The following is a 21,184-nucleotide window of genomic DNA, read 5'->3' on the forward strand; positions in this document are numbered from 1 at the left end:
AATCTTTAACTGTCCCCCTATGTGACTCTACTTTCTCCCTCACATTCTTTCAGGGACGATGAAAAGTGGCCGTGTCAGCCAAGGTTTTGGCAAACATCCTAAGTTAAGCCTAACATTCTATAACTAAAAGTCGTAAAACTTAAAATGTTCTGTGATGTTAAGCCTGACCTCAGGGTTGTAAAAGCTCTTTGAACCACACCTGGTGTTGACTTCACAATAAGAGGAGGCCAGAACCAGCGCCTACTGCCACAACTACAGAAGCCGGATCTCTGGCTATGGTCACAGCTACATCTAAGAAGCTTTGTGTGACCCGTGGTGATTTTTTTTTTCTGGAATAAAGCTTGCTTCTGGTTTAATAGACTCTGGTGGTCTGTCCCCCATCACTGTGTGAGCAGACCCAACACCAATTGGTAAATGCAGTAATTGTGAAAGGATACATTAAAAGAGTAAGGAAAGTGGTTATACAGGGACCACGGGGCCGCTGACCCAAAGACGTCCTCACGAAGAATGCTGTTAGAAGTGCATTGCTTTGGGTCAACCGAATATTCTGTCAAGCTTCAAACACCTGTGGAACACCTAGACCAGGTGGTGTCAGTCACCTCCTTGATGGACTCCACCATAATTCTATGAATAATGAAGTGGAGTTGGGGACGGACGCAGTTAGGAGTTTGTGGAGAATGTAGTTTGGTTCTCTGCAGCTGATCCTGAGCTTACAAGCTCCTTCAGCTCCAGATGCACAGGCTCCCAAACCCTCCTCTGCACCCTGCAGGGACCGCCCTCGCATGTGTGCACAGCTTCCTACAGCAGTGGACTCAGAATTTAAACCAGATTAAATCTTTTTAAAAACCCTCGTATGCTGGTGCTTGGCTTTAACCCAAGCACTTAGGAGGCAGAGGCAGGGGGAGCTCTAGAAGTTAAAGGTCAGTCTGTTCTTCATGGTGAGTTCCAGGTTAACCAGGGCTACATTGGGAGACCCTATTACAAAAAGAAAGAAATCGAATTTGGTGTGTATGGGAAGAAGGGGGTAAATGTGGGGTGTCTTACAGTCCTGTTTGGTAGAGACAGCTTTAGTTGGGGAGATTTGACCAGGAACACATTGTGACGGCCAATGGAGGCTACAGGAGAGCTATGGGCTGACCCAGGTTCTCTGTGAACTGGTCCTGACCCGGCGAGGACAAACACTGGGTGACCATGGCTATCAATCCTGTCTCTTATATGGGTTTTATCTGACTCGAAGTAGCTTGAGGAGACCAGCCTTGAAGAGAAGTTCTGAAGATAAGAACTACTCAATGACTCTACGTGTTTAGCTACAAATATCGCATAAGTCCTCCATGTAACCTAATACCGTACACACCCCTTACTCCACCATGAAGGCGAGAAAGATGGGTGCAGCAGAGAAGAGTGAAAAAGGAAGAAAAGAACAGCTGAGCACCGGCAAGGAGCGTTGTTTACCATCTCCACTCATGAGTAACTCCAGAGTTTGCAAAGCACCGCCCCAGTCAACAAGGCCAAGCATACACACACACACATACACACACACACACACACACACACACACACACACACACACACACGACACAACGGGACAGGACAGCTGGGATTAGGGCACCTAGGAAGCTGAAGCAGGGGACTGAGAGCCTGACCAGCCTGAGCCTCGCAGCATGTCTGTCAGATGGAGGAGGATGAGGAGGCTGCTGGCTTTTTTAGAAGTCTTCAAGTCGACTCAGTTTTATTTTCCAAAATGGCACTAGAGAAAAATGGCCTCTATGTTTTAATATAGTCTAACACCACTTAAAAAATTTCCTTCTACCTATAAAAAAGCCTCCAGAGACAAATACTTCCTTTAATTCCTTCATTTTTCTGATTTAGCGGCCAAATTAAAGTACCAATGAACTGTGAAATCCAAGTACATTCTTATGAGTTAAAATCTTTCCCTATCTTAAATCCCAAGCTTACCCCTTCAAGCTGACCCTGGCCAGTACTCTGGAGAAAATGAATCCTGGACTAGGTCTCGGAGGCAGTGTAGCTTTAGGCCGGGGTGGGGGTGGAGGTGAGTGGGGGTAGGTCGGGTTGGGGTGGGGGTGAGATGGGTGAGGGGACTGTGGGGGGTAGGGTGTTGGGGGGGATGTGGTATGTTGAGGGTGTATACATGGGTCCCCTGCAGTGAGCTGTGGCCCCCTGGCTATATACCTGTGTCGAGGTCATAATGGCATATCCTCTCCAGCTAAACTCAGGGAATACCAGGGGATCAAATCCAAAGCGCAGGTCTCTTCCGTTAGGTCCAGTGCCGTCTTCAGCCTCGTGCTTCATGTGGTGCAAATCCGGGAAGTAGTGGTTATTTTCAGGCCTTTGTAAGTCACAAGTAAGTGTGAACATAAGTTAGGTTTGTCGGAGATCTGATGTTCGTTCCTAACAGACATGGCCGAAGGAACACTGCCAGCTGACTAAGCCGTTAAACGAGACCAGAGGAAGGCTTCCTCTCTCGCGCCAAAGGATTCTCTTATTCAGGGAAACGTTGGCACAGAGTACACTCAATACCTGCTCATTCCGAGCACTAAATTGAAGTCATTTAGCTCAAGTCATGAGCTCAACATACCTGTGCTGTGCTCCAATGTGGTCACAATTAACAGAGCAAATCTCTGACTTTCCATTTCCTCACCCAGCACTTACCACGGTCGTAGTCATACATTTGCAGCATCAGTAACTATGTGCCAGGCATGTTGCAAGCATCATAATATAATATTTTATATATTAAATACATATAAATTTTATTATAGTCTTAAGTGTTCTTTGTGTGCTTGTGTGTGTGAGAGAGTGTGCACACATAAGTGTGTGCGTATGTGCCGTGTGCATAGATAAGTACTTTTGGAGGTCAAAGGGCAGCTTGCTGGGGTTGGGTCTCTCCTTCCACTGTGTGGGTCCTGAGGATTGAACTTGGGTGGCTGGGTTAGCAACAGGCCCCTTTCCCCTCTGAGCCATCTATAGGCCAATGGGTGGCTTCCTTTGACAAGTCCCGCTGTGGCAGTCACAAAGGCAGCTCGGGAACATCCCATCTCATGTGACCGCCACACTGAAACTACTCGAGTTCTTCAAACCGATACACATGTCAGTCTGGTAAGAAGGGTGAGAAGCTAATAACACTTAGTGGATTTGAAGACATAAAGATCCGTCAGTCAATGGGAAGAAAAGCCATCCCATACTGTGCGCACTAAGAGGCAAGCTTGCAACCTCTCAGAAGATTTACAAGAACCCAGCAGGAGTGTTTGTCTCAGTGTCTTAGTAACTCATCCGGGAGTCCATTCTAAAGAATGAATGCAAAATGCTGAGCCAGTGACAGCATGCCAGCAATGTAACAGAACCAAAATTATAAGCTAAATAAATTATAAAATATTCTGTAAGCATTAATATTTTGAGGACTTCTTAACGATATAAGAAATATATATGTCCAATTCAAAAATTCAATTTTAAAATTTGCATGAAAAATGCTTAATTTTAATCCTAAACAAAATTATACCAGAAATATTTTTACAAGGTTATCTTAGAGTGGCGTACTGAAGACTTTTCTTTGCCTTTTGATTTTTATGAGCTTATTGAAATTTCTAAAATAAATATATATTTATGATCACAAAAATTAGTTAGAAAACACAGTGAATGCTTCTAAACTTATAGGGAAATCCAAACAAGCTCAGATACATGAATGAGCTAATGTTTTGAAGATTTAGTACTGAGGAAGGACACGAGGTTTGCCCATCTGGGCAGCGCCACTCTGTCACACACATCGCTGGCGTATCAGACTTTAGTGTAGTTTTCGTTTACTGTCATGTCAAAGACTGTATTCTAAATCCCATGTGCTCTCATGTGAGAGGCAATGATCTTAGCTGTGGGCAGTAACCCTTGGGCTGTAGTATTTTCTCCTGTGCTTCTGCATGTAGGAGTGCCAGGTGGCAAGCGACGGTCCCTGCAACTGCTAATGAAGCAGGCAGACAGGAGCCTGAGGTTTTGAAAACCTTGTCTTTCTTGTTGTTCAGGCATATGACCGAGAGTCAAAGAGTTTAGATTTCAATTTCTCCAACTTCCACTGAGGAAGATCTTAGAGTAGGATTAGCACACTCATCTACATAGGCTCCCCACCTCTGGGTCCTTGTCCCTCTTGGTGTTGACTTTAGCCCTCCTTCCCTGTTTCCCCACCGCCTTATTCTAATCTCCCGACTTCACTCTCTACTCAAGGGAGACAGGAACTGATTGATGTCAGTGGTCCAGAAACCGGGCCCTCTGTGTCTGTAGCCTCCATGTTGTGACTTGTAGAGGTTTCAGCCTCCCGCAGGCACGGTGCACACTATTCACCTCAAGCCTGGACTTGGGGATGCATGGACTTCATGGCTTATGCCGCAGAACTGGTTGAACTCCTGTTCTAATTAGCTCACGGTCACATGTCCAGGCTCTAGTTATATCCACAGCGTCATCGGCCTCCTTGGGATTGGTCCTCGCCCCTCTACTCCAGGATCAGCTCAGGCAGGGAAGTGTGCACTGGCCCCAGCAATACGAGTGTTTGAAGAAACTCCCCAAACTCACCGCTGGCACTTTCTCCCCACGACATGCTCTCGACACTGGCATTCTCCTGAGGGCCCACTGCACATGGTGGTGAGCGATCCACCAATGTCACACTGGCACCCTGCAAGTCAAGGAACAGCTGGGTTACTACAAAACTCTGTCCGTGCCAGAAGTTTCCCTCCCTGTGAAGACAGCTCTGATGTTTTCAGCCCTGAGATGGCTGCTTTCTTCATCTGCCTTACCTTACATCAGGCAGGCATGTCCCAAACAAAAATGGCCTGCCCCCTCAAAGGCCTATCTTTAATTTCAAGATGTGTGACTATAGGCTAGCAGGTGGGTGTGCTGTTGTCCCGAGGAAGATGAGCCCAGGACTATACATGGTTAAGTAGCCTGGGAAGGGGATCAGTCAGTGAAGTGCTTCTCACACAGACGTGTAGGGGAAGAGGGATCAGTCAGTGAAGTGCTTCTCACACAGACGTGTAGGGGAAGAGGGATCAGTCAGTGAAGTGCTTCCCACACAGATGCGGAAAGGAAGAGGGATCAGTCAGTGAAGTGCTTCCCCCACAGATGTGGGAAGAAGAGGGATCAGTCAGTGAAGTGCTTCCCACACAGACGTGGAAAGGAAGAGGGATCAGTCAGTCAAGTGCTTCCCACACAGACGTGGAAAGGAAGAGGGATCAGTCAGTGAAGTGCCTCCCACACAGATGCGGAAAGAGTGGCAGTGCTGAGGGTCCAGAGACAGGAGGATCCCTGGGATCAGGGTTAGCCATGCCAGCAAGCGCCAGGTGTGGTAGAGACCCTCTCTTAAAAAGTAAGGTGGAGATAACTAGGGGATGGCTAACATGGACCTCAGGCCTCCATACACAGAGGCACACACATCCAGGAACATGAACACACACGTAAAGGAGCAGCACTGTCAGGTGGTGGTGGCGCACGCCTTTAATCCCAGCACTGGGGAGGCAGAGGCAAGCAGATCTCTGTGAGTTCAAAGCCAGCCTGATCTACAAGAACCAGTTTGTAATAAAGTCCATGTGTGGAAGTAAGGAGCAACCTTGCAAGGTCAGCCACTTCTAGAATTTCATTATTTAATACCCTATAACTAAGTATCTGGTTTTTAGATAATATGAAACATAGTCTCAAATGACTAGCTCTTGGTGTCAGTTCATATTAGCATGTGCCCTCCATCCCATGTGGGTATTTTAGAATTGAACCTACAGTGTTCTGATAACAGAGAAGTGGGAACCGCACTGTTTGAGGCTCACTGCAAGTGTCAACTGAATATTTGCTCAAATTCTCAAGACAGATGTCTGGTACCATCCCTGAAGTCAGGTGTGGGGTCAGGCATTTGTCCTTCTGCACTTGGCCTTGCTCGTACCCCGCAGTATGTATTTACCTTGACAACCAAAGTAATTGCTCTTCGCCAAAGCAAAATATCCATCTTCGCAGGTGTCACAGGCATCACCAGTGACATGAGCTTTGCAGCTGCAGTCACCATCTTCCTGCAGAACAAACGAGCCAGGTGGCAGCATTTGGTGTGTAGGACTTACTAACCATCAGGTTGGGAAACTGCCTCAACATACAATAGGAAGCAATGTAGCCAGGACTGGCTAGGGACTGGTACCCTCCTCCAGATATCCCACAGTCAACCTCAGCATCCTCCTCCTCCAGGAATCCCACAGTCAACCTCAGCATCCTCCTCCTCCAGGAATCCCACAGTCAACCTCAGCATCCTCCTCCTCCAGGAATCCCACAGTCAACCTCAGCAGCATCCTCCTCCAGGAACCCCACAGTCAACCTCAGCAGCATCCTCCAGGAATCCCACAGTCAACCTCAGCATCCTCCTCCTCCAGGAACCCCACAGTCAACCTCAGCATCCTCCTCCAGGAATCCCACAGTCAACCTTGGCATCCTCCTCCAGGAATCCCACAGTCAACCTCAGCAGCATCCTACAGACATCTCATGACAAACTGGACACATTACCTGCCCACACTCTCCGATTCCACTCACGGTCCCCGCCTCGTGGCACTGACATTCTGTGAAGGTAAGAGAGTGTCTATGAGCTGGGGGTCTGACTCTAGGGATGCCACGTGCCTACAATACAACTCAGGGTCTTGGGCTTCCCTGTGGACCTAAGCAACATCCAACCTGCTGTGCTGGAGTCTAAAACAGTATTGCTTCTGGTTACTCCAGCACACAGAGTATATAAAGTTTCCCAATGTCAAGGTCATTATTGACAAGCCTACATAAAAACACACTCTACCCTAAAATAGTCATTTCACTTAGACCTTTTATTATGTGTTTTAATCTTGGTATCCTGGCTTTAATAAATTGTACAAAATGAAGGTTCAGTAGGTATATGCAATGTGTGTAAAATTAAACCAGAAAGAGTGGTTTATAAAAACAAAGAGGTCACAGGCATTTACCAGATGGCTGCCTTCACAATGACAAAACTCATATGGAAATGGAATAGCAAATCTCTGTCTGAAAATGACAGTTATGCTCTGAACAGAGGTGAGCACCAAAGCATAGTCAGCATGTTGAACAAATCAGTTTAACAAAATGCTCTTTTGTCAACGTGGGCAAAAGAAGGCAGAAATAAAGAGGCAATGGAATGGCAGGACGGGGTGGAATATGAGACAGCTGACCTGAGCATCCGCTGGGGTTTTCTTTGGCCAGATTCCAATATAATGGCTTGCAGACACTACACGTAGGACTTGCAACGTGAAGCTTGCACTGGCAATAACCCTTGAAATGAAGATCAAACTGACATTTGGCATCTTGAAACTAAGACCTGTTTCAAATGTGTGCTTTTGAGCAAAGCTTTGTCACCAAAATCAATTTGGATTACGAAAGATAAGTCAAGGGATTCACAAAAGCACAAGGTTGCTTTAGTCTTCTGAACTTAAAAAAAGTTTGATCCCCAGAACCCACATTTAGAAAGCCAAACATCTTTGGAACCCACTGGCCAGCAGTCTAGCCTGCTTGGTGAACTATGAGCCCGTGAGAGGCCTGCCTCAAAGAAGGCGGTGGATGATCCCAGAGGACCGACATCTGAGGTTGCCCTCTAACCCGTATCCATACCTAACATGCACACACACACACACACACACGTGCACGCACACACAAACACGCTGCTGCACTTTAGGGGCGTCTCACAGGAAGACGGATGCTATGACCGCTCTTGTGAGAGTGGCTTCAGTGCCAGCGAAGACACAGCAGGCGCAGCAGCAGCCCTTGTGAGGTCACAAAGGCAGGGACGTCCGTGATCTTAGGAAATTGTTCACAGTACCACACTATGTGCTTAGAATAAAAGAGAGACTACATGAGAGTTTGTGGGATGGCCAGCTGTACATCACAAGTTCTTGGTCAATGATTGAGTCTGGGTGCTCTTCCTAAGGGCACCCTCACAGAAACCTCCAGAAGAGCTAACTCTAGGACTCTAGGATACAAAATCCAAGTAAACCTTATTCTTTTGTTAAAAAAAATACCTCATGGGCAGGTGGATCTCTATGAGTGCAAGGCCACCCTGGTCTACAAGAGTTAGTTCTAGGACAGGCCCCAAAGCTACACAGAAACCCTGTCTTGAAGAAAAAACAAACAAACAACAACAAAAAACCAAACCAACCAACCAAACAACAAATAAAAACCTCACGAACTACATATGCATCTTGAAAAAGAACCATGGTCTCTTTAGGCAATGTGGATCTGTGTCTTATATTAATTCCAGGAAGTTTCCACGTGATTAATCTTGACCTTTCACCTAGCTTCCCCTACTTACCAAGTTGGAGTCAACGGTCCCAGCTGGGTCACAAATACTGCCGGGCCCTGTATATGATTCAGAAATGATACACATGGCTGGCTGATGGTTTTGACACTATACTTCAAGAAAACCTTAATTTTGTTTTTTTAAAAGTGCACCTACATTTAAGTTTTTATTGCGGAAGCGGCAAACATTGATGTGACTCTCACTGAGGCACAGCCAGGGTCTGCAGTGACCCCATCTGCCACTCAACAACTCTGCCCTGCCAGGGAACACGACTTCCTTCCTTCCTTTAATGTTTCCTATACTTTGTTTTTAAGATATATTCTAACTTGTTTTTGAAAACTGCACGCAATATCTTTATCATAATCTCTCCCCTCCCTCAGCTCCTCCCAGCTCCTCCCCCACTTCCCTACAAAGCAGTTGGTTAGGAAAGACTGAGATTTTTGGCATCTCTAGAATTGTCCAGAAGAGGGCGATATTGCACCTCTTTTTAAAACTAAAAAATTTGTCTATCATCAAAAGAAGTTACAGGATTTCTAACTTCATTTTGTAACTGAGAGAGAACTGATTATCATTCCCCCCCCCCTCCACCCCCAGCCCATTGTTATGGCCTACTGGACTCTCCTGTCTCATGGGTACCCTGTCCCTTTAAGAGACAAACCCCGCCCACTTCCAACCCTCCCCCCCCTTCCACCAGGCAAGCTGATCTCCCACCTTCCCCAGCCTTCACACTCTCTCCTTTTGTCCCTCTCCTGAAGAGGTGACTGCTGCCTCCCCCCATCCCCCTTTCCCTTTCCCCTCTATAACCCACTAAATAAACTATACCCAAACTCTCTCTCTGCATGGTGTATCTATCCAAGGCCTCAGGTGGTGTGACCGGCTGCCCTTCATGGGCATGGCTACCCCTCAGGGGACCACTGTCCCTTGGGTAACCCACTGTGGCCTCTGGGTCACCTGCGGCTTTAAGAGAATAACACCCCTGCGTACTGAAGTTCTCCGGTGGTGCCTGCAGAGGCTCTAGCTGAGCATTTGCAACATCTCCCTATTACACTGGCAGCAGCCTGGTTGTGCCCGCTTCTGAGGCTGGTTATTGCCATTGGAGCATGTGGGTAACAGGATCCTATCGCCTCCCTTACAACCGGCCTTTTAGCTTTTTGTTGTTGTTATTGTTTTTTTTCCTCCTTTGCTCTTTGGTCTTTGGGGGGCCCACCATTCAGCTCCCAGATAAATCACACACAGACAGACCTATTATTACTTATGAATACCCAGTCTTAGCCTGGCTTGTTTCTAGCTGGCTTTTCTAAGTTACTCCACCTACCCCTTGCCTCTGGGCCTTTCCCTTTTTTCACTTTCCTTCTTACTCCACGCTGGCTGTGTGGCCCCTGGTGACCTCCTCACCTTGTTCCCCCTTCCTTATCTCTTTTCCGAGATCTCTCCTATTTATCCTCCTGCCTGCCAGCCCTGCCTAACCTTGCTCCTGCCTTGCTATTGGCTGTTCAGCTCCTTATTAGAGCATAGGTGTTTTAGACAGGCAAAGAATCACAGCTTCACAGAGTTAAACAAATGCAGCATAAACAAAAGCAACACACCTTCACATCATTAAACAAATGTGCCTCAGCGTAAACAAAAGTACGAACCTTACAATAATATTCTACAGCATGTCCCCTCCACCTCCTCGCTCTTTGAGCCATATTTTTCTCTAGTAGCCCACACTTTGTTTTCTCTCCTTTTGTTTTCCATGCTGACCATGCCTGGCCCTGGGCTCATCCCAGGACGGCCAGTGTTACTCTCCAGCTCTGGTATAGTCATGGCTACTCTGTCTCTGCCACATGGGACCCGCAGGCCCCCTGTAGAAGTATCTGATCTGGAGAATTCTGATTGGGAAAGTCCTGGAAAATATCATGTGCTCTTCTGCTCTTCTGCCAAGTTCCACCAGCTCTGGATACTACAGCCTCAGTGTCACCAGGAGCAGGAGGGATCTTCCAATGGTTAGTCTTAGCACAAGAGACCTCTGCAATCCCCAGGCAGAGCTCCTGATACACCCTGGGGCTGCCCACACTAAGTAGCTTGTAGGGAATACAGGCAGCTCATTTCTGTGTAGAGGGAAGGGGCAGAACCCAGCACTCTTGGCCCACAGCAAAGATCCTGTGCAGGGCACATCAGCTCCAAAAGTTGCCAGGGAGAGAAAGCTCGATGCCTTGGCATGTCCAGGGTGGAGGCGGGGCACGCCAAACGAAGGCAAAGGCAGGGGCAGACTCCATGGGTCACTTTTATCATGCTGAAGCGGAGAGGTGACGTGTGAACTAAGAAACCCAGGTCGTTTATGAACGGGGGTTTAAATCATTCTCACTAGCCACTAGACGCCTCTGAGAATGAACATGTGATGATGTGATGTACATGATCAATGAAGTTGGCCAGGGGCAGACTGAACCAAATATCTAGGGTGGCTAGAGTCAATCTGGAGAAGATTGAAGGCTTCTCGGGGAGGCTGGCTCTACCTATTCAGATGAAGATCATCCCTCCAACATGCTGCTGGCTTCCTTACCTTGGCAGTAAGGAAAGTCATAGGCTCCCGAGAGACACCTGTCACACTGCTTTCCCGTTATTCCAGGCAGGCATTCACACTGGCCAGTCACTGGGTCACAGGGGACCGGATAGGATCCAATAGTCGAACACTGGCAGGCTGTGGGAAAATAGCTTGACCAGACTTAGGCATGAGGTATAAAGAGCACAGGGAAGTGTCCTGGACGTGACCCCTCAGATAGGGCCAGGGGAAGTGAGTCCAGGCCCCCTCCAATTCCCTAAGCTTTTCTGAAAGTTCAGCGGGGTGTGTTCCCTGCTGCCGGCTTTCTTTACCCCATTCCACCCTGCCCCCAGGAACTCCTTTTTGCCTGCAGGGTCCTTGGATTCCCCCAACACAGCCTGATTCAGGGCAGAGGGGATCTGAGAGCCAGCTCCAGTGCTGAGGGGACCTAAGAGAGGGAAGACCAAGAAAAACTCCCAAGTACACAGTCAGCCACAGCAAAGACTGGACCAAGACTCTGCTGGCCTCATGTGAAGGAAGAGATGAGCAGGCGCCAATGCAAGAATTCCTCCAGCATCCTGAAAAGCAACATGATAACACCAGAACCCAGGGAACACGCAACAGGAACACCCTGACCCAGAAGAAGGAGAAGAAATACTCCAGGATCTCAGCACCAGACTGGGACGACTGAGACATCCAGCCTGGTGGTGCTCTGTCTCTGCCTCCTTCTGTCCACTGGGCAGGTTCCTAAACTCACAGCTCCACTCTTGAGAGCCAGGACTTGAACCCAGTGAGCTGAATGCCAGACCAGCACCTGGCATCCAGAGAGGAGAAAGAAAAGAACAAGAGACGGTCTCAGAGGACAGAGAAATGTCACATCTGTAGAAGACGGGGTAGCTGCTTAAGCCACAGGCCATGCTAATCTTCCAGAAACCTTGTCTGTGCTTCCTCAAGAGAAATCCAACCTGGGAAACTGGTGACCAAAGTGTCTGTTTTACCCACTCACCTTGGCATATAGGGAATGAATATGAGCCTGTGCGGCAGGAGTCGCACCGGGGACCCTCAACCCCAGGGCGGCACAGGCACCTGCCATGGTCGTCACATATCTCTGGGAGAACACCTTCCAGGTTACAGTCACAACCTACAAAGAAAGAGACTGTCAGAGAGGCCGCTGTGCTAGGTGGAATTCCTGCTTCCCCTACCACAGTGGCCTGCGGGCAAGCCTGGGGTGTTGTTGAAGAAAGCAGGCTGAGCAAGCAGCACCCCTCCATGGCCTCTGTATCAGCTCCCACCTCCAGGTTCCTGCCCTGACTTCCCTCAATACTGCATTGTATCTAGATGACAATATGGAACAAATCCTTTCCTCCCCGAGTTGCTATGGTCGTGTTGTTTTCTCACAGCGAGGAGCCCTACTAAGACAGCTCTGCACCATGGCACCCAGCCTTTCTGTGGGTCAGGGGGTTCTGAGTGCAGGTCCTCAAGGTTTCAAGGAAGACACTGACTGACAGCCATCTTTCCAGCTCCTTCTTCTGTTTTTAAGATAAGAAAGCAACATAATTCAACCCTAGAGTGTATCAAACTTGGCTTTCGGTGTTTCTGGGAGATTGTCCCACAGAATCTACCAGGCTCACAGCCTTCCAGAAACCAGGCTGCTGGCAATACACCAATCAAATACATACCTACCTCAGGACCTGTCTCAGACCATAACAACCTGTCTGGCACATTCTACCCTATGGCCTGGCATAAAAGCTTCTCATCTTATATATGTCTATGCATGTCTCTGCTCCTCAGAAGGTCTGCAGGTCGCGAACCTGTCTGTATAAGTAGGCTCCACCCCCTCTGCTCTCCTTATCCTCCATCTTAGTTGAGTTTGTCTTGCACTCTGGTTCTGAGATCACTCACTGGATGGTCATAGAATGAACAGCTCATTGGCCTGCGACTTTGAGCCAAGGTTGTTGCAGTCCTTGCACTTCCTATAACATCATTGCCAACCCCCCTATGGTCAGCAGCAATGGTTCCGGAGTGATCAAGGCTAGTCTTGCAGGAGACAGATTTCTAAGTACTGTCTTCACACTATGTTGGCCAGCCTAAGCACATGTGGCTCATGGCTGAAGCCCCGGACGGGGTCTTCTTCATCGGACCAAAAGGAGAGGCACACCAGGGCTACTGGCCGTGTGCTCACATGGAGCACACTGGAATTTAGGACTGGAACAATGCACCTGGCAGTACGGCCTCTCTAGAGAGCACTGCTAAGCCCAGTAGGAACAGGAGAAGACAGTAGAGGTGCTGAGACTTTCAATGTTCCTGCCCTGTTTATCTCCATGCGGGCTGTGCTCAGCCCGGATGCAGCAAGACACAAAACAGCAGTGGCTTTAGACTCCAGGGGATAGGGTCACTCATGCTGTCCCTATCTATGAGAGCATTGCCATGGTAAACTCCACAATGCAGGTGGGCATTGCCGGCCGTGACATCTCATGCTATCTATGGCTGCTGCTACACAAGGAAGGGGCTGACTTCCACGCCTCAGCCAAGTCTCAGGTTGTCCAGACCATCAAAGAGCAAACCTGCTATCTATCCATCAGCTCACAGAATGTTCCCGGGAAGTCGTTCTCAACCTTCTGTAACCTATTAATACAGTTCCTCATGTTGTGTTGACCCCAACCATTACATTGCTTTTGTTGCTTCCTCATAACTAATTTTGATACTGTTCTGAATCACAAAGAAATTATCTATGTTTTTCAATGGTCTTAAGCAACCCCTGTGAAAGGGTCATTCGACCGCCCCAAGGGCCATGATCCACAGGTTGAGAGCCACTGCTTTAGAGACTGAGAAGATATTAGAGACTGTCCACTTGCAGTGCTCTTGATGTGGGGCCTGTGCACGTTCCAGTCAGACTTGATGGCTGATGAGCATCTGTGCAGTGCTGGATGGACATTACCAGATGCTGTCCTCCAATATTGTGCTTCCACGGTCTCAACACTTAAAGGCTTTTGAGACCAGTTACTAAGTAGAGTGAAGAAGTTTGCCTCAAAGGGCAAGATCTCAGCTCCTCTAGAATGGTCGTAGTCCATCCACATGGACCGGTAGCTCCATCCCCTCCTTACTGGACTCCTTTAGGGAGATGTGGGCAGCCGAGAAGGATCATGAAGATGGCGCCTGTGCGACTGATTCATCAAAACCCCATGGAGGGTGGATGTACTGGGACGGAGGGAGGAAAGGGGAACCAGAGCCCTTGACCCCTTTTGGTCTGGGTTCATGCTTTAGATTTAGGGTCCCTTGTATGCTCTGAACCTAGAGAGGGCCCCTCCCCTCAACAACACACAGCAATTTTAGCTGTATGGATGGCAGTCCCCAGCTAGAACATAGGAATTGAGGGACCCAGCAATGAGTGGTTATGAGCGACCCTCTCAGCAGGCCACTTTGGCCTGTGGTTCCTTGCTCCAGTCTTGAAGCACCAAGACCATACACTCACATGCCCCATCTGCTCTGACAGGTGCCCACAGGGGCTGGAGTTCCTGGATCACTGGAGCGGACTGAAGAAGGGGCAGTCAGTGGGGGCGAAGAGGCATGTTGATGTGTTTCGTGCCTCCTCCTCTTCCTGACCCGACAGGGCTGCCTGGACTCTTGTACACACAGCCTTGCTGGACTATTGTCCTAGATAGGTCTGACCAGGAAACTGTCCTCCATCCTCAGGGAGAGAATGTGGCTAAAGGTTGGAGTGGTAGAGCCATGGGCAGCCACAACTCATGGTTTGCCCACTGCCTTTCAAAGCACTACCTTGATTTGATGTCCCCCTTCCCTCGGTGCCATGGACAGGAAGAGGTTAATGGTCTTAATTAAGTATGGACAAAAAATGAAAAGGAATCATACTCAGAAATGCTAAGGTCACAAGCCAGGAAGACAGAGGCAGTATGTGTGCCCAAGTCTGCCTGATTTAAAACCAAACACATTTAATTTTATTATACTAAGAATGCAAACTTAAAACAATTTTGGAAGTAAGTTTAAAGGTCTATTCTAGATTAAGATACATCATCAAACCAATTACATACAGCACATTTGTAGTCTTATCCCTTATGTTAACTTCTGAATCTTGCTGTACTGCCTGGAGGGAGACCCAGAGATTCAACCCAATCCAATTCCTCCCCTTCCGAAGGAAGGACTTGTGAGGGTTGGAAACAGTCTCTATGAGGGTTAAGACTAGATAATGATTTTAAAAAATTTCTAAATCCTTCCTCTTCCTCTTTGCCTTAAACCCTAACCTTTCAGAAAAAAGTTAATGGCAAATTTGTAGAGTCATTTTCTCTAATGTAATAACTAAAACTAAAATATTATAAGAGGAAGACAGAGCACCCCAGCATTTACATGAGAATTGGTTTGACAAGCGGGGCTTTGGGAGTGGAGGGCTCAGAACCTTCAGCCTCACACAGCCGGCCCTGTACCCACAGGCTCCTATGGTTGAGACCACTCAGGAAAATGACAGTGTCTGCAGTGAGTATGCCCAGGCTTACTCTTACCACTGTTTCCTGAGTGATGCAGTGTAACAACTTAAACAGCGTTTGTATTAGATACTCAGCAGTGTGGGGTGATTTAAAGTACATGAATAATGTGTGGAGGTTGCACGGATGTGCATAGGTTACATAAATACCATGCTATTTTACACCAGCAACTGAGCATCTGCAGATTTGGGTATCTGAGGGGGTGGGTTTTTGAAACTCATTCCCTGCAGACACTGACTGGTATGGGACCATGGTCTGTATTCTGTCAATTATATTTTAAATAAATGCTGATTGGCCAGTAGCCAGGCAGCAAGTATAGGCAGGACAACCAGACAGGAAGTACAGGTGGATCAATGAGAACAGGAGAATTCTGGGAAGAGGGAAGCTCCCTCTGCAGTCCTGTCCAGACACAGAAGAAGCAAGATGTGACTACGCCTCTGAAAAAGATACTGAGCCATGTGGCCAACACAGATAAGAATAATGGGCTAATGTAAGTTATAAGAGTTAATAAGAAGCCTGAGCGAATGGGCCAATTAGTTTATGATTAATGTAGACCTCTGTGTGATTTCTTTGGGACTTAATGACTGCGGGAACCAGGAAGGACACAAACCTCAGATAATACTGAATGGTAAATAATGCCACTTTGGCACACTGATTATTTTGAGCCAAAAGCACTGGACAGATAGTTCCAAGAAGGACTATCCTCCTCATTTACCTAAAGTAGTCAGCCAACTTCCCATGAGGAAGGTACTCTTCAGAGCCAAGAGGACAGTCTTAGTGCATGAGACCAGAGGCGGACTGAGATCCATACACACAAACACATCTCCTTGTCCTTCTCCTGTGGATCCCTAAGCACCGTCTCACTCTGCCCTGCCCTGAACAAGCTCTCTGGTCATATCCCCAGTTTATAGTTCTTTCTATAGCATCTCTATTAGTTTGGGTTCCAGACAGCTTCATTGGGCCTTCATTTTCTTTTTTAAGATGGCTGTGCACACATGTGAAATGCACATTCTCCCTGCTAATCTTAACTCTGAGGTTTAGCCACAGTATCTAAGAGGGCAGAATGAAGTTTTCCTTCCTGTGTAGAAATGACCCAAGGAGCATCCATGACAAGAGAAGCTTGGAGCGGAGGCTGTAATGCGTGCCACCTTCTTGTCTTCTCATGGGAGTCACACAGGAGCCCAAGGACACGGCTCTGAGGACTGAGAAGGTCAGAAGGGAACATTTCACTGTGAACTGCAGTCTTGAGACTAAACTAGGCATTGGAGTCCATGAGGAACTTGGAGCTTTCCTAGCATCCAAGTTCAGGGAATCACAATTTACAACTGAAACAGAAAAAAAAATCTCATCACTAGGTCATGGCCACTTCCTCTCAGAAAAGCCCCTGGAACCCTCATCTCCACCTAGGTTTTGGTGTCCAGAGCCTCATCTTTATCATAATTTGAGGACCCTGGGTACCATCTGAATTCTGTCTTCTTGTTGCGTTTACTTATTATTTATGTGTGTGCGCATCGCAAGCAAGTGTGAACTGTAGCACATGTGTCAGAGGATGGGCAACTTACGGGAGCCAGTTCTCTCCTTCTGCCATGTGGGGTCAGATATCTACCTCATGTCGTCAGGCTTGGCACAAGTGTCTTCACGCACTGCGTCCCCTCGAAGGCTGACGCCCTGTCTCACCCTCCTGACCTCTCTCTGTGCTGGTGCACCAGGGGTCTTGTCAAACTTCCTACTCTTCAGTTCCTCCCCAGTGTCAAGTCACTCAGTGGTGACACAATGCCTCAGGACACAACCCAAAGTCCTTCTAGACCACAGCAGGCCACATGATCCTTCATGCCAATTAGATAAAGATGCACACCCCTCCAGTGAGATTATCACAGACATGCAGATCATAGTGAGATTATCACAGACATGCAGATCATAGTGAGATTATCACAGACATGCAGATCATAGTGAGATTAATACAGACATGCAGATCATAGTGAGATTATCACAGACATGCAGATCATGGTGCTTGTTCGTGGTGAGGGTACCACTCTGCGAGGCCTGGCTGTGTACTGCAAACTTGCATGTTGGAACCAGGCTGTCCAATCAGATCTTTTCCTCACCCTCTCAGAGTCCACCCCATCCCACCCCCCTGGAACTTCCTCCCTCTCCACAGTCCAGTCCAACAATCTTCCTGTCATCCCCTCTCCTACCCGCCACACTTTCTTCAATGTTTCCTCTCTTCTGCTTAGCTAATTGCTCTGTATGCTCCAAGACTCATCCTAAATTCCTCCATTTCTGTTCTGGGGAAGCCAGACTTCCTACCCACCTACCTCCTTCCTTCCCTGCCTCCTCTCACCCTTTCTTCCATCAGGGATAACCTTCCCCTTGCCCCCTTAGCTCTGGGCTCTTCCCTGCTCCTCAAACTGTCCATCTCCCGCGGACTGGGAGCTCCCAGGAGCAGGGACTGAAGTGGGCAGCATGTAGCACAGCGTAGGCATTTCATCAAAGACGAGCCAAGACTGAACCAAGTCTCAATCCCCCTCAGTAAACACCATTCTTAGCTCTATTTTATCAGCAGAGCCTCCTGAAGGAGCCATCATAACCTGCTTGCCCATTGGTCAAGCACAATGTGGTCTAAGCCATATCCGTCAAGTTTCACACCCTCAGTGATGGCCCAACTCACCTGCCAGGTGAGTCCCATCCTAAAGAGCCCCCACCTCAAAAAGCATGCACCAGAGCTCATTACCCAGACCTTTTGGGGCAATCCCAGTTTCACACATCTGCTAGCCCCCAGGCCCTGGCTTGAGCTAGGACTTTGACAAAAGCAAGCAGTTCTTCCTTATAAAGTGAGTGGGAGATTGCAAACCTTTCCATAATCTTTTCAGAACTCCTATCCTGTAATGAATCAGGGCTGGCCTGTCTGCAGGTCTGATGAGCTGCTCTAGAGAATCAGCCCAGACTGCCTCAGCATCCCTGATATATTAGACACCTGGGTGCTGCATGCTGCGGGTTTTCCTTCTCACTGCCATTTGAACTTGGGGGGACTAGAGGGACCCGCACATGGCAGTCTAGTGTCCTTGAACATACATTCCAAGGGGATGCCTTAGAGATGTGTCTATGACACATCTGCTTTCTACGAATGATGCTCAAGTGGATGTGTCTAGCTGATCCTAATCATATCCAGTTATGAGAAACCTAAAAGCAGTCGAGTCCACATGGCCATTTGCCCAATTAGAGTCTGTCCTTCAGAGTCAGGACTCCTCACCCAGTACAGTCGTTACTTAGCACTGACGGGGGACTCCATGTACTCCCTCCCCCTTATAGGCTTAAAACCCCCAGATGCCCAAGTTCTCAAATGACACAGTATATAAAACCTTTGAACATAACCTATGTGTGTATTTCCATATACTTTAATCATAGCAAGATTTATAATACTTAACACAATATGCTTTTATACAGCATTAAAACTGGCAAGAATTCTATCTGTACACTGTGAATGCATTCTTATAACATTTGCATGGGAACTTGTGTGTACAACATGTATATATGTTGTGCAGGATGGTTCATACATGCCACTCTATGTGTGGGATCAAAGGAAAATCTCATGTTGGGGTTTGCCTTCCACCTTCTTGGGGACAGAGCCACATCTCTGTATATGCCACACTGGCCTATGAGCTTCATGAGATTCTATTGTCTCTACCTCCTGTCTCACCATAGGAATGCTGGGATATGAGCTGCTCTACCCAGCTCTGCGCATGGTCTGGGGAGCCAAACTCAGATGTTCCCGCTGGCGTGGCAAGCACTTTACCCACTGAGACTTCCCTCAAGATGCTTTTTTTAGAAATATATTTTGATCTTCAGTGGTCTGCAGAGGAGGTAGAACACCCATGGACAGGGAGGGTGGGGTTTTGAGACTGATTAATAGCCTCAGTCTTGGCTGGATGTGTGAGTCTCTAGTACAATACTTTAGCTTGGGTGTAGAATTGCACAGCAGAGACTCTGATGTGGTCCTGGGGGTCTGTAAACTTTTGCATGAGAACCAAATACGTCTGTTTATAGAAAAATAGATTATATTGGAATACTGCCCAATGCTTTCATTTGCATATTAGCTATGGCTCCCTCAACAACAGTTAAGGACATGTGACAGAATCCATCAAACCCCAAAGCCCAGAAGTCATTCCTATCTGATCCTTCACAGTAAAGCTTGAAACCTGCTAGACAGGAGATCCTCCCGGCTGAGGCAGTGCTCCCTACCAATAGGCACCCAGTGATCCTTCACAGTGAAGCTTGACACCCTCTAGACAGGAGCTCCTCCCGGCTGAGGCAGTGCTCCCTAACTGTCCAGAGTCAGGACAGTCTCCATTCCTGAAAACCTACGTTAAGACCTTGGACAACAGGCAGGAATAAAAAATAAACTGCTTTTTGTTTGTTTGTTTTTTAGCACACGCATAGTTAAGAGCTACTATACTTGAGAACACAAAATCTTCTACAGGTCTCAGGGTGGGAGGGAGGCCGGCTTCCTCTGGTGCACTGTATCTGCTGGTGGTTTATAAATCTGCACTTCTAATATGCTCTGGCAATAACTAAGTCCCAGGCTCAGTGTTTTTAGGATGTATTAGTAGGGAGAGGCAGATCAGATGGGAAAGTATGTGCTGCGCACCCATGAGGGCCTGACTTTGACCCCCAGTACCCATGTAAAACTCGGGGCACAGAAGCATCTACTTATACTCCTGCTGCTGGGGAGACGGAGATAAGGGGATCCAGGCTCCTGTTGGCCAGTGAGTCTGGCCAAAATGTGACCTCCAGCTTCAGGTGACCTTGTCTACAAACAAGGTGAAGAGCTTAGAAAGATATCCTTTGTCACTCTCTGGCTTCCACAATGCACACGTGGATGCATGCATGCATGCGTGCATGCACAAACTCCCACACACATGTACAGAGATTGGCACAGACAAATACACACAAAAATAAATAATTAAAATGAATTAATAAGCCAGCAATCTGAGGTGGATCACTGTGTCTTTGAATTCTCAAATTTAACTGTGTTAACGTTTATTTTTCATTAGGTTGTGATCCAGGATTTCCCTAGCATTTTGTGGCAGTTATCTGAACTTCTCTCCAAGTTCAGTTACCTTTCCTTTCCTGAAGTCACCATGAGCCTCTTTTGAATAACAAAGAGGTTGCTATAGACGGGCTGTAGATGGGAGATCTAAACATTCTTGTGAGAGAAATTGGAGTTGTGTATTGCCAAGACTCTAGCTCTAAGTTCCATTCCAGTTAATTTCTGAATGTTTAAGGAAATGCTGGCTGATCCCTGCTGTGGGCACCCTTGAAGACGATGTTGGATCTCACCTTTCTTCCTACATGCTTCCTGGCTGCCATGAAGTGAATACCCCCCAACCATGCACTTCCGTCATGCAGAGCTGTGTTTCTACATGCCCAAGGCAATAGAGCAAACAAAGCACAGATTTTCCTCCTCAGAAACTGATTTTGCAAACAACTTGGTCCAGCAACAGGAAGCCAACTAGCACAGCAATTAGAACATAATTTTATGTGTATGTGTGTGTGCAGATACATACACACAAATGTTGTCTTGATACATGTGTTATTGTTTGAGCTCTGAGTCCCCATCCTAACAAACCCCGCAGAAAGAGAAGTTCTAGAGACGCCGGGAATGTTTCTTTACGCACTATCAAGCCTTTAGCACCCAGACTGGTATTTTTTAGTAGCAGGGAAACTTGTGAAACAAACGGTTGTTATGTAGGTGCAGTACCAAATCCTCCAGTTACTACTCACCTCCCCGCCCCAAAGGATGCTCACATCTGCTGCCCTCCACCCAGGGCTCGTGCTCCTGGCTGTGGTGCT

At 47.6% G+C, this 21,184-nt stretch overlaps 1 protein-coding gene across 5 annotated transcripts in view; it reads right to left on the reverse strand.

The window, feature by feature from the left end:
* Lama3 (laminin subunit alpha 3) overlaps window positions 1-21,184 on the reverse strand; it is a 214,416-nt gene that overhangs the window by 123,305 nt on the left and 69,927 nt on the right. For all 5 annotated transcript variants that reach the window (XM_050160721.1, XM_050160719.1, XM_050160717.1 and 2 more), the window contains 8 exons: window positions 11,845-11,979; window positions 10,860-10,997; window positions 8,330-8,376; window positions 7,197-7,296; window positions 6,532-6,584; window positions 5,945-6,050; window positions 4,573-4,672; window positions 2,191-2,347 (listed from right to left, as the gene is read on the reverse strand). In XM_050160721.1, the coding sequence (XP_050016678.1) occupies window positions 2,191-2,347; window positions 4,573-4,672; window positions 5,945-6,050; window positions 6,532-6,584; window positions 7,197-7,296; window positions 8,330-8,376; window positions 10,860-10,997; window positions 11,845-11,979 (836 nt within the window). The remainder of the gene's footprint in view (window positions 1-2,190; window positions 2,348-4,572; window positions 4,673-5,944; window positions 6,051-6,531; window positions 6,585-7,196; window positions 7,297-8,329; window positions 8,377-10,859; window positions 10,998-11,844; window positions 11,980-21,184) is intronic.

The sequence above is a fragment of the Alexandromys fortis genome, unplaced genomic scaffold, assembly GCF_014885135.2.
Source record: "Alexandromys fortis isolate MF-2015 unplaced genomic scaffold, M_Fortis_MF-2015_v1.1 scaffold_104, whole genome shotgun sequence".
NCBI classification, from domain to species: Eukaryota; Metazoa; Chordata; class Mammalia; order Rodentia; family Cricetidae; genus Alexandromys; species Alexandromys fortis.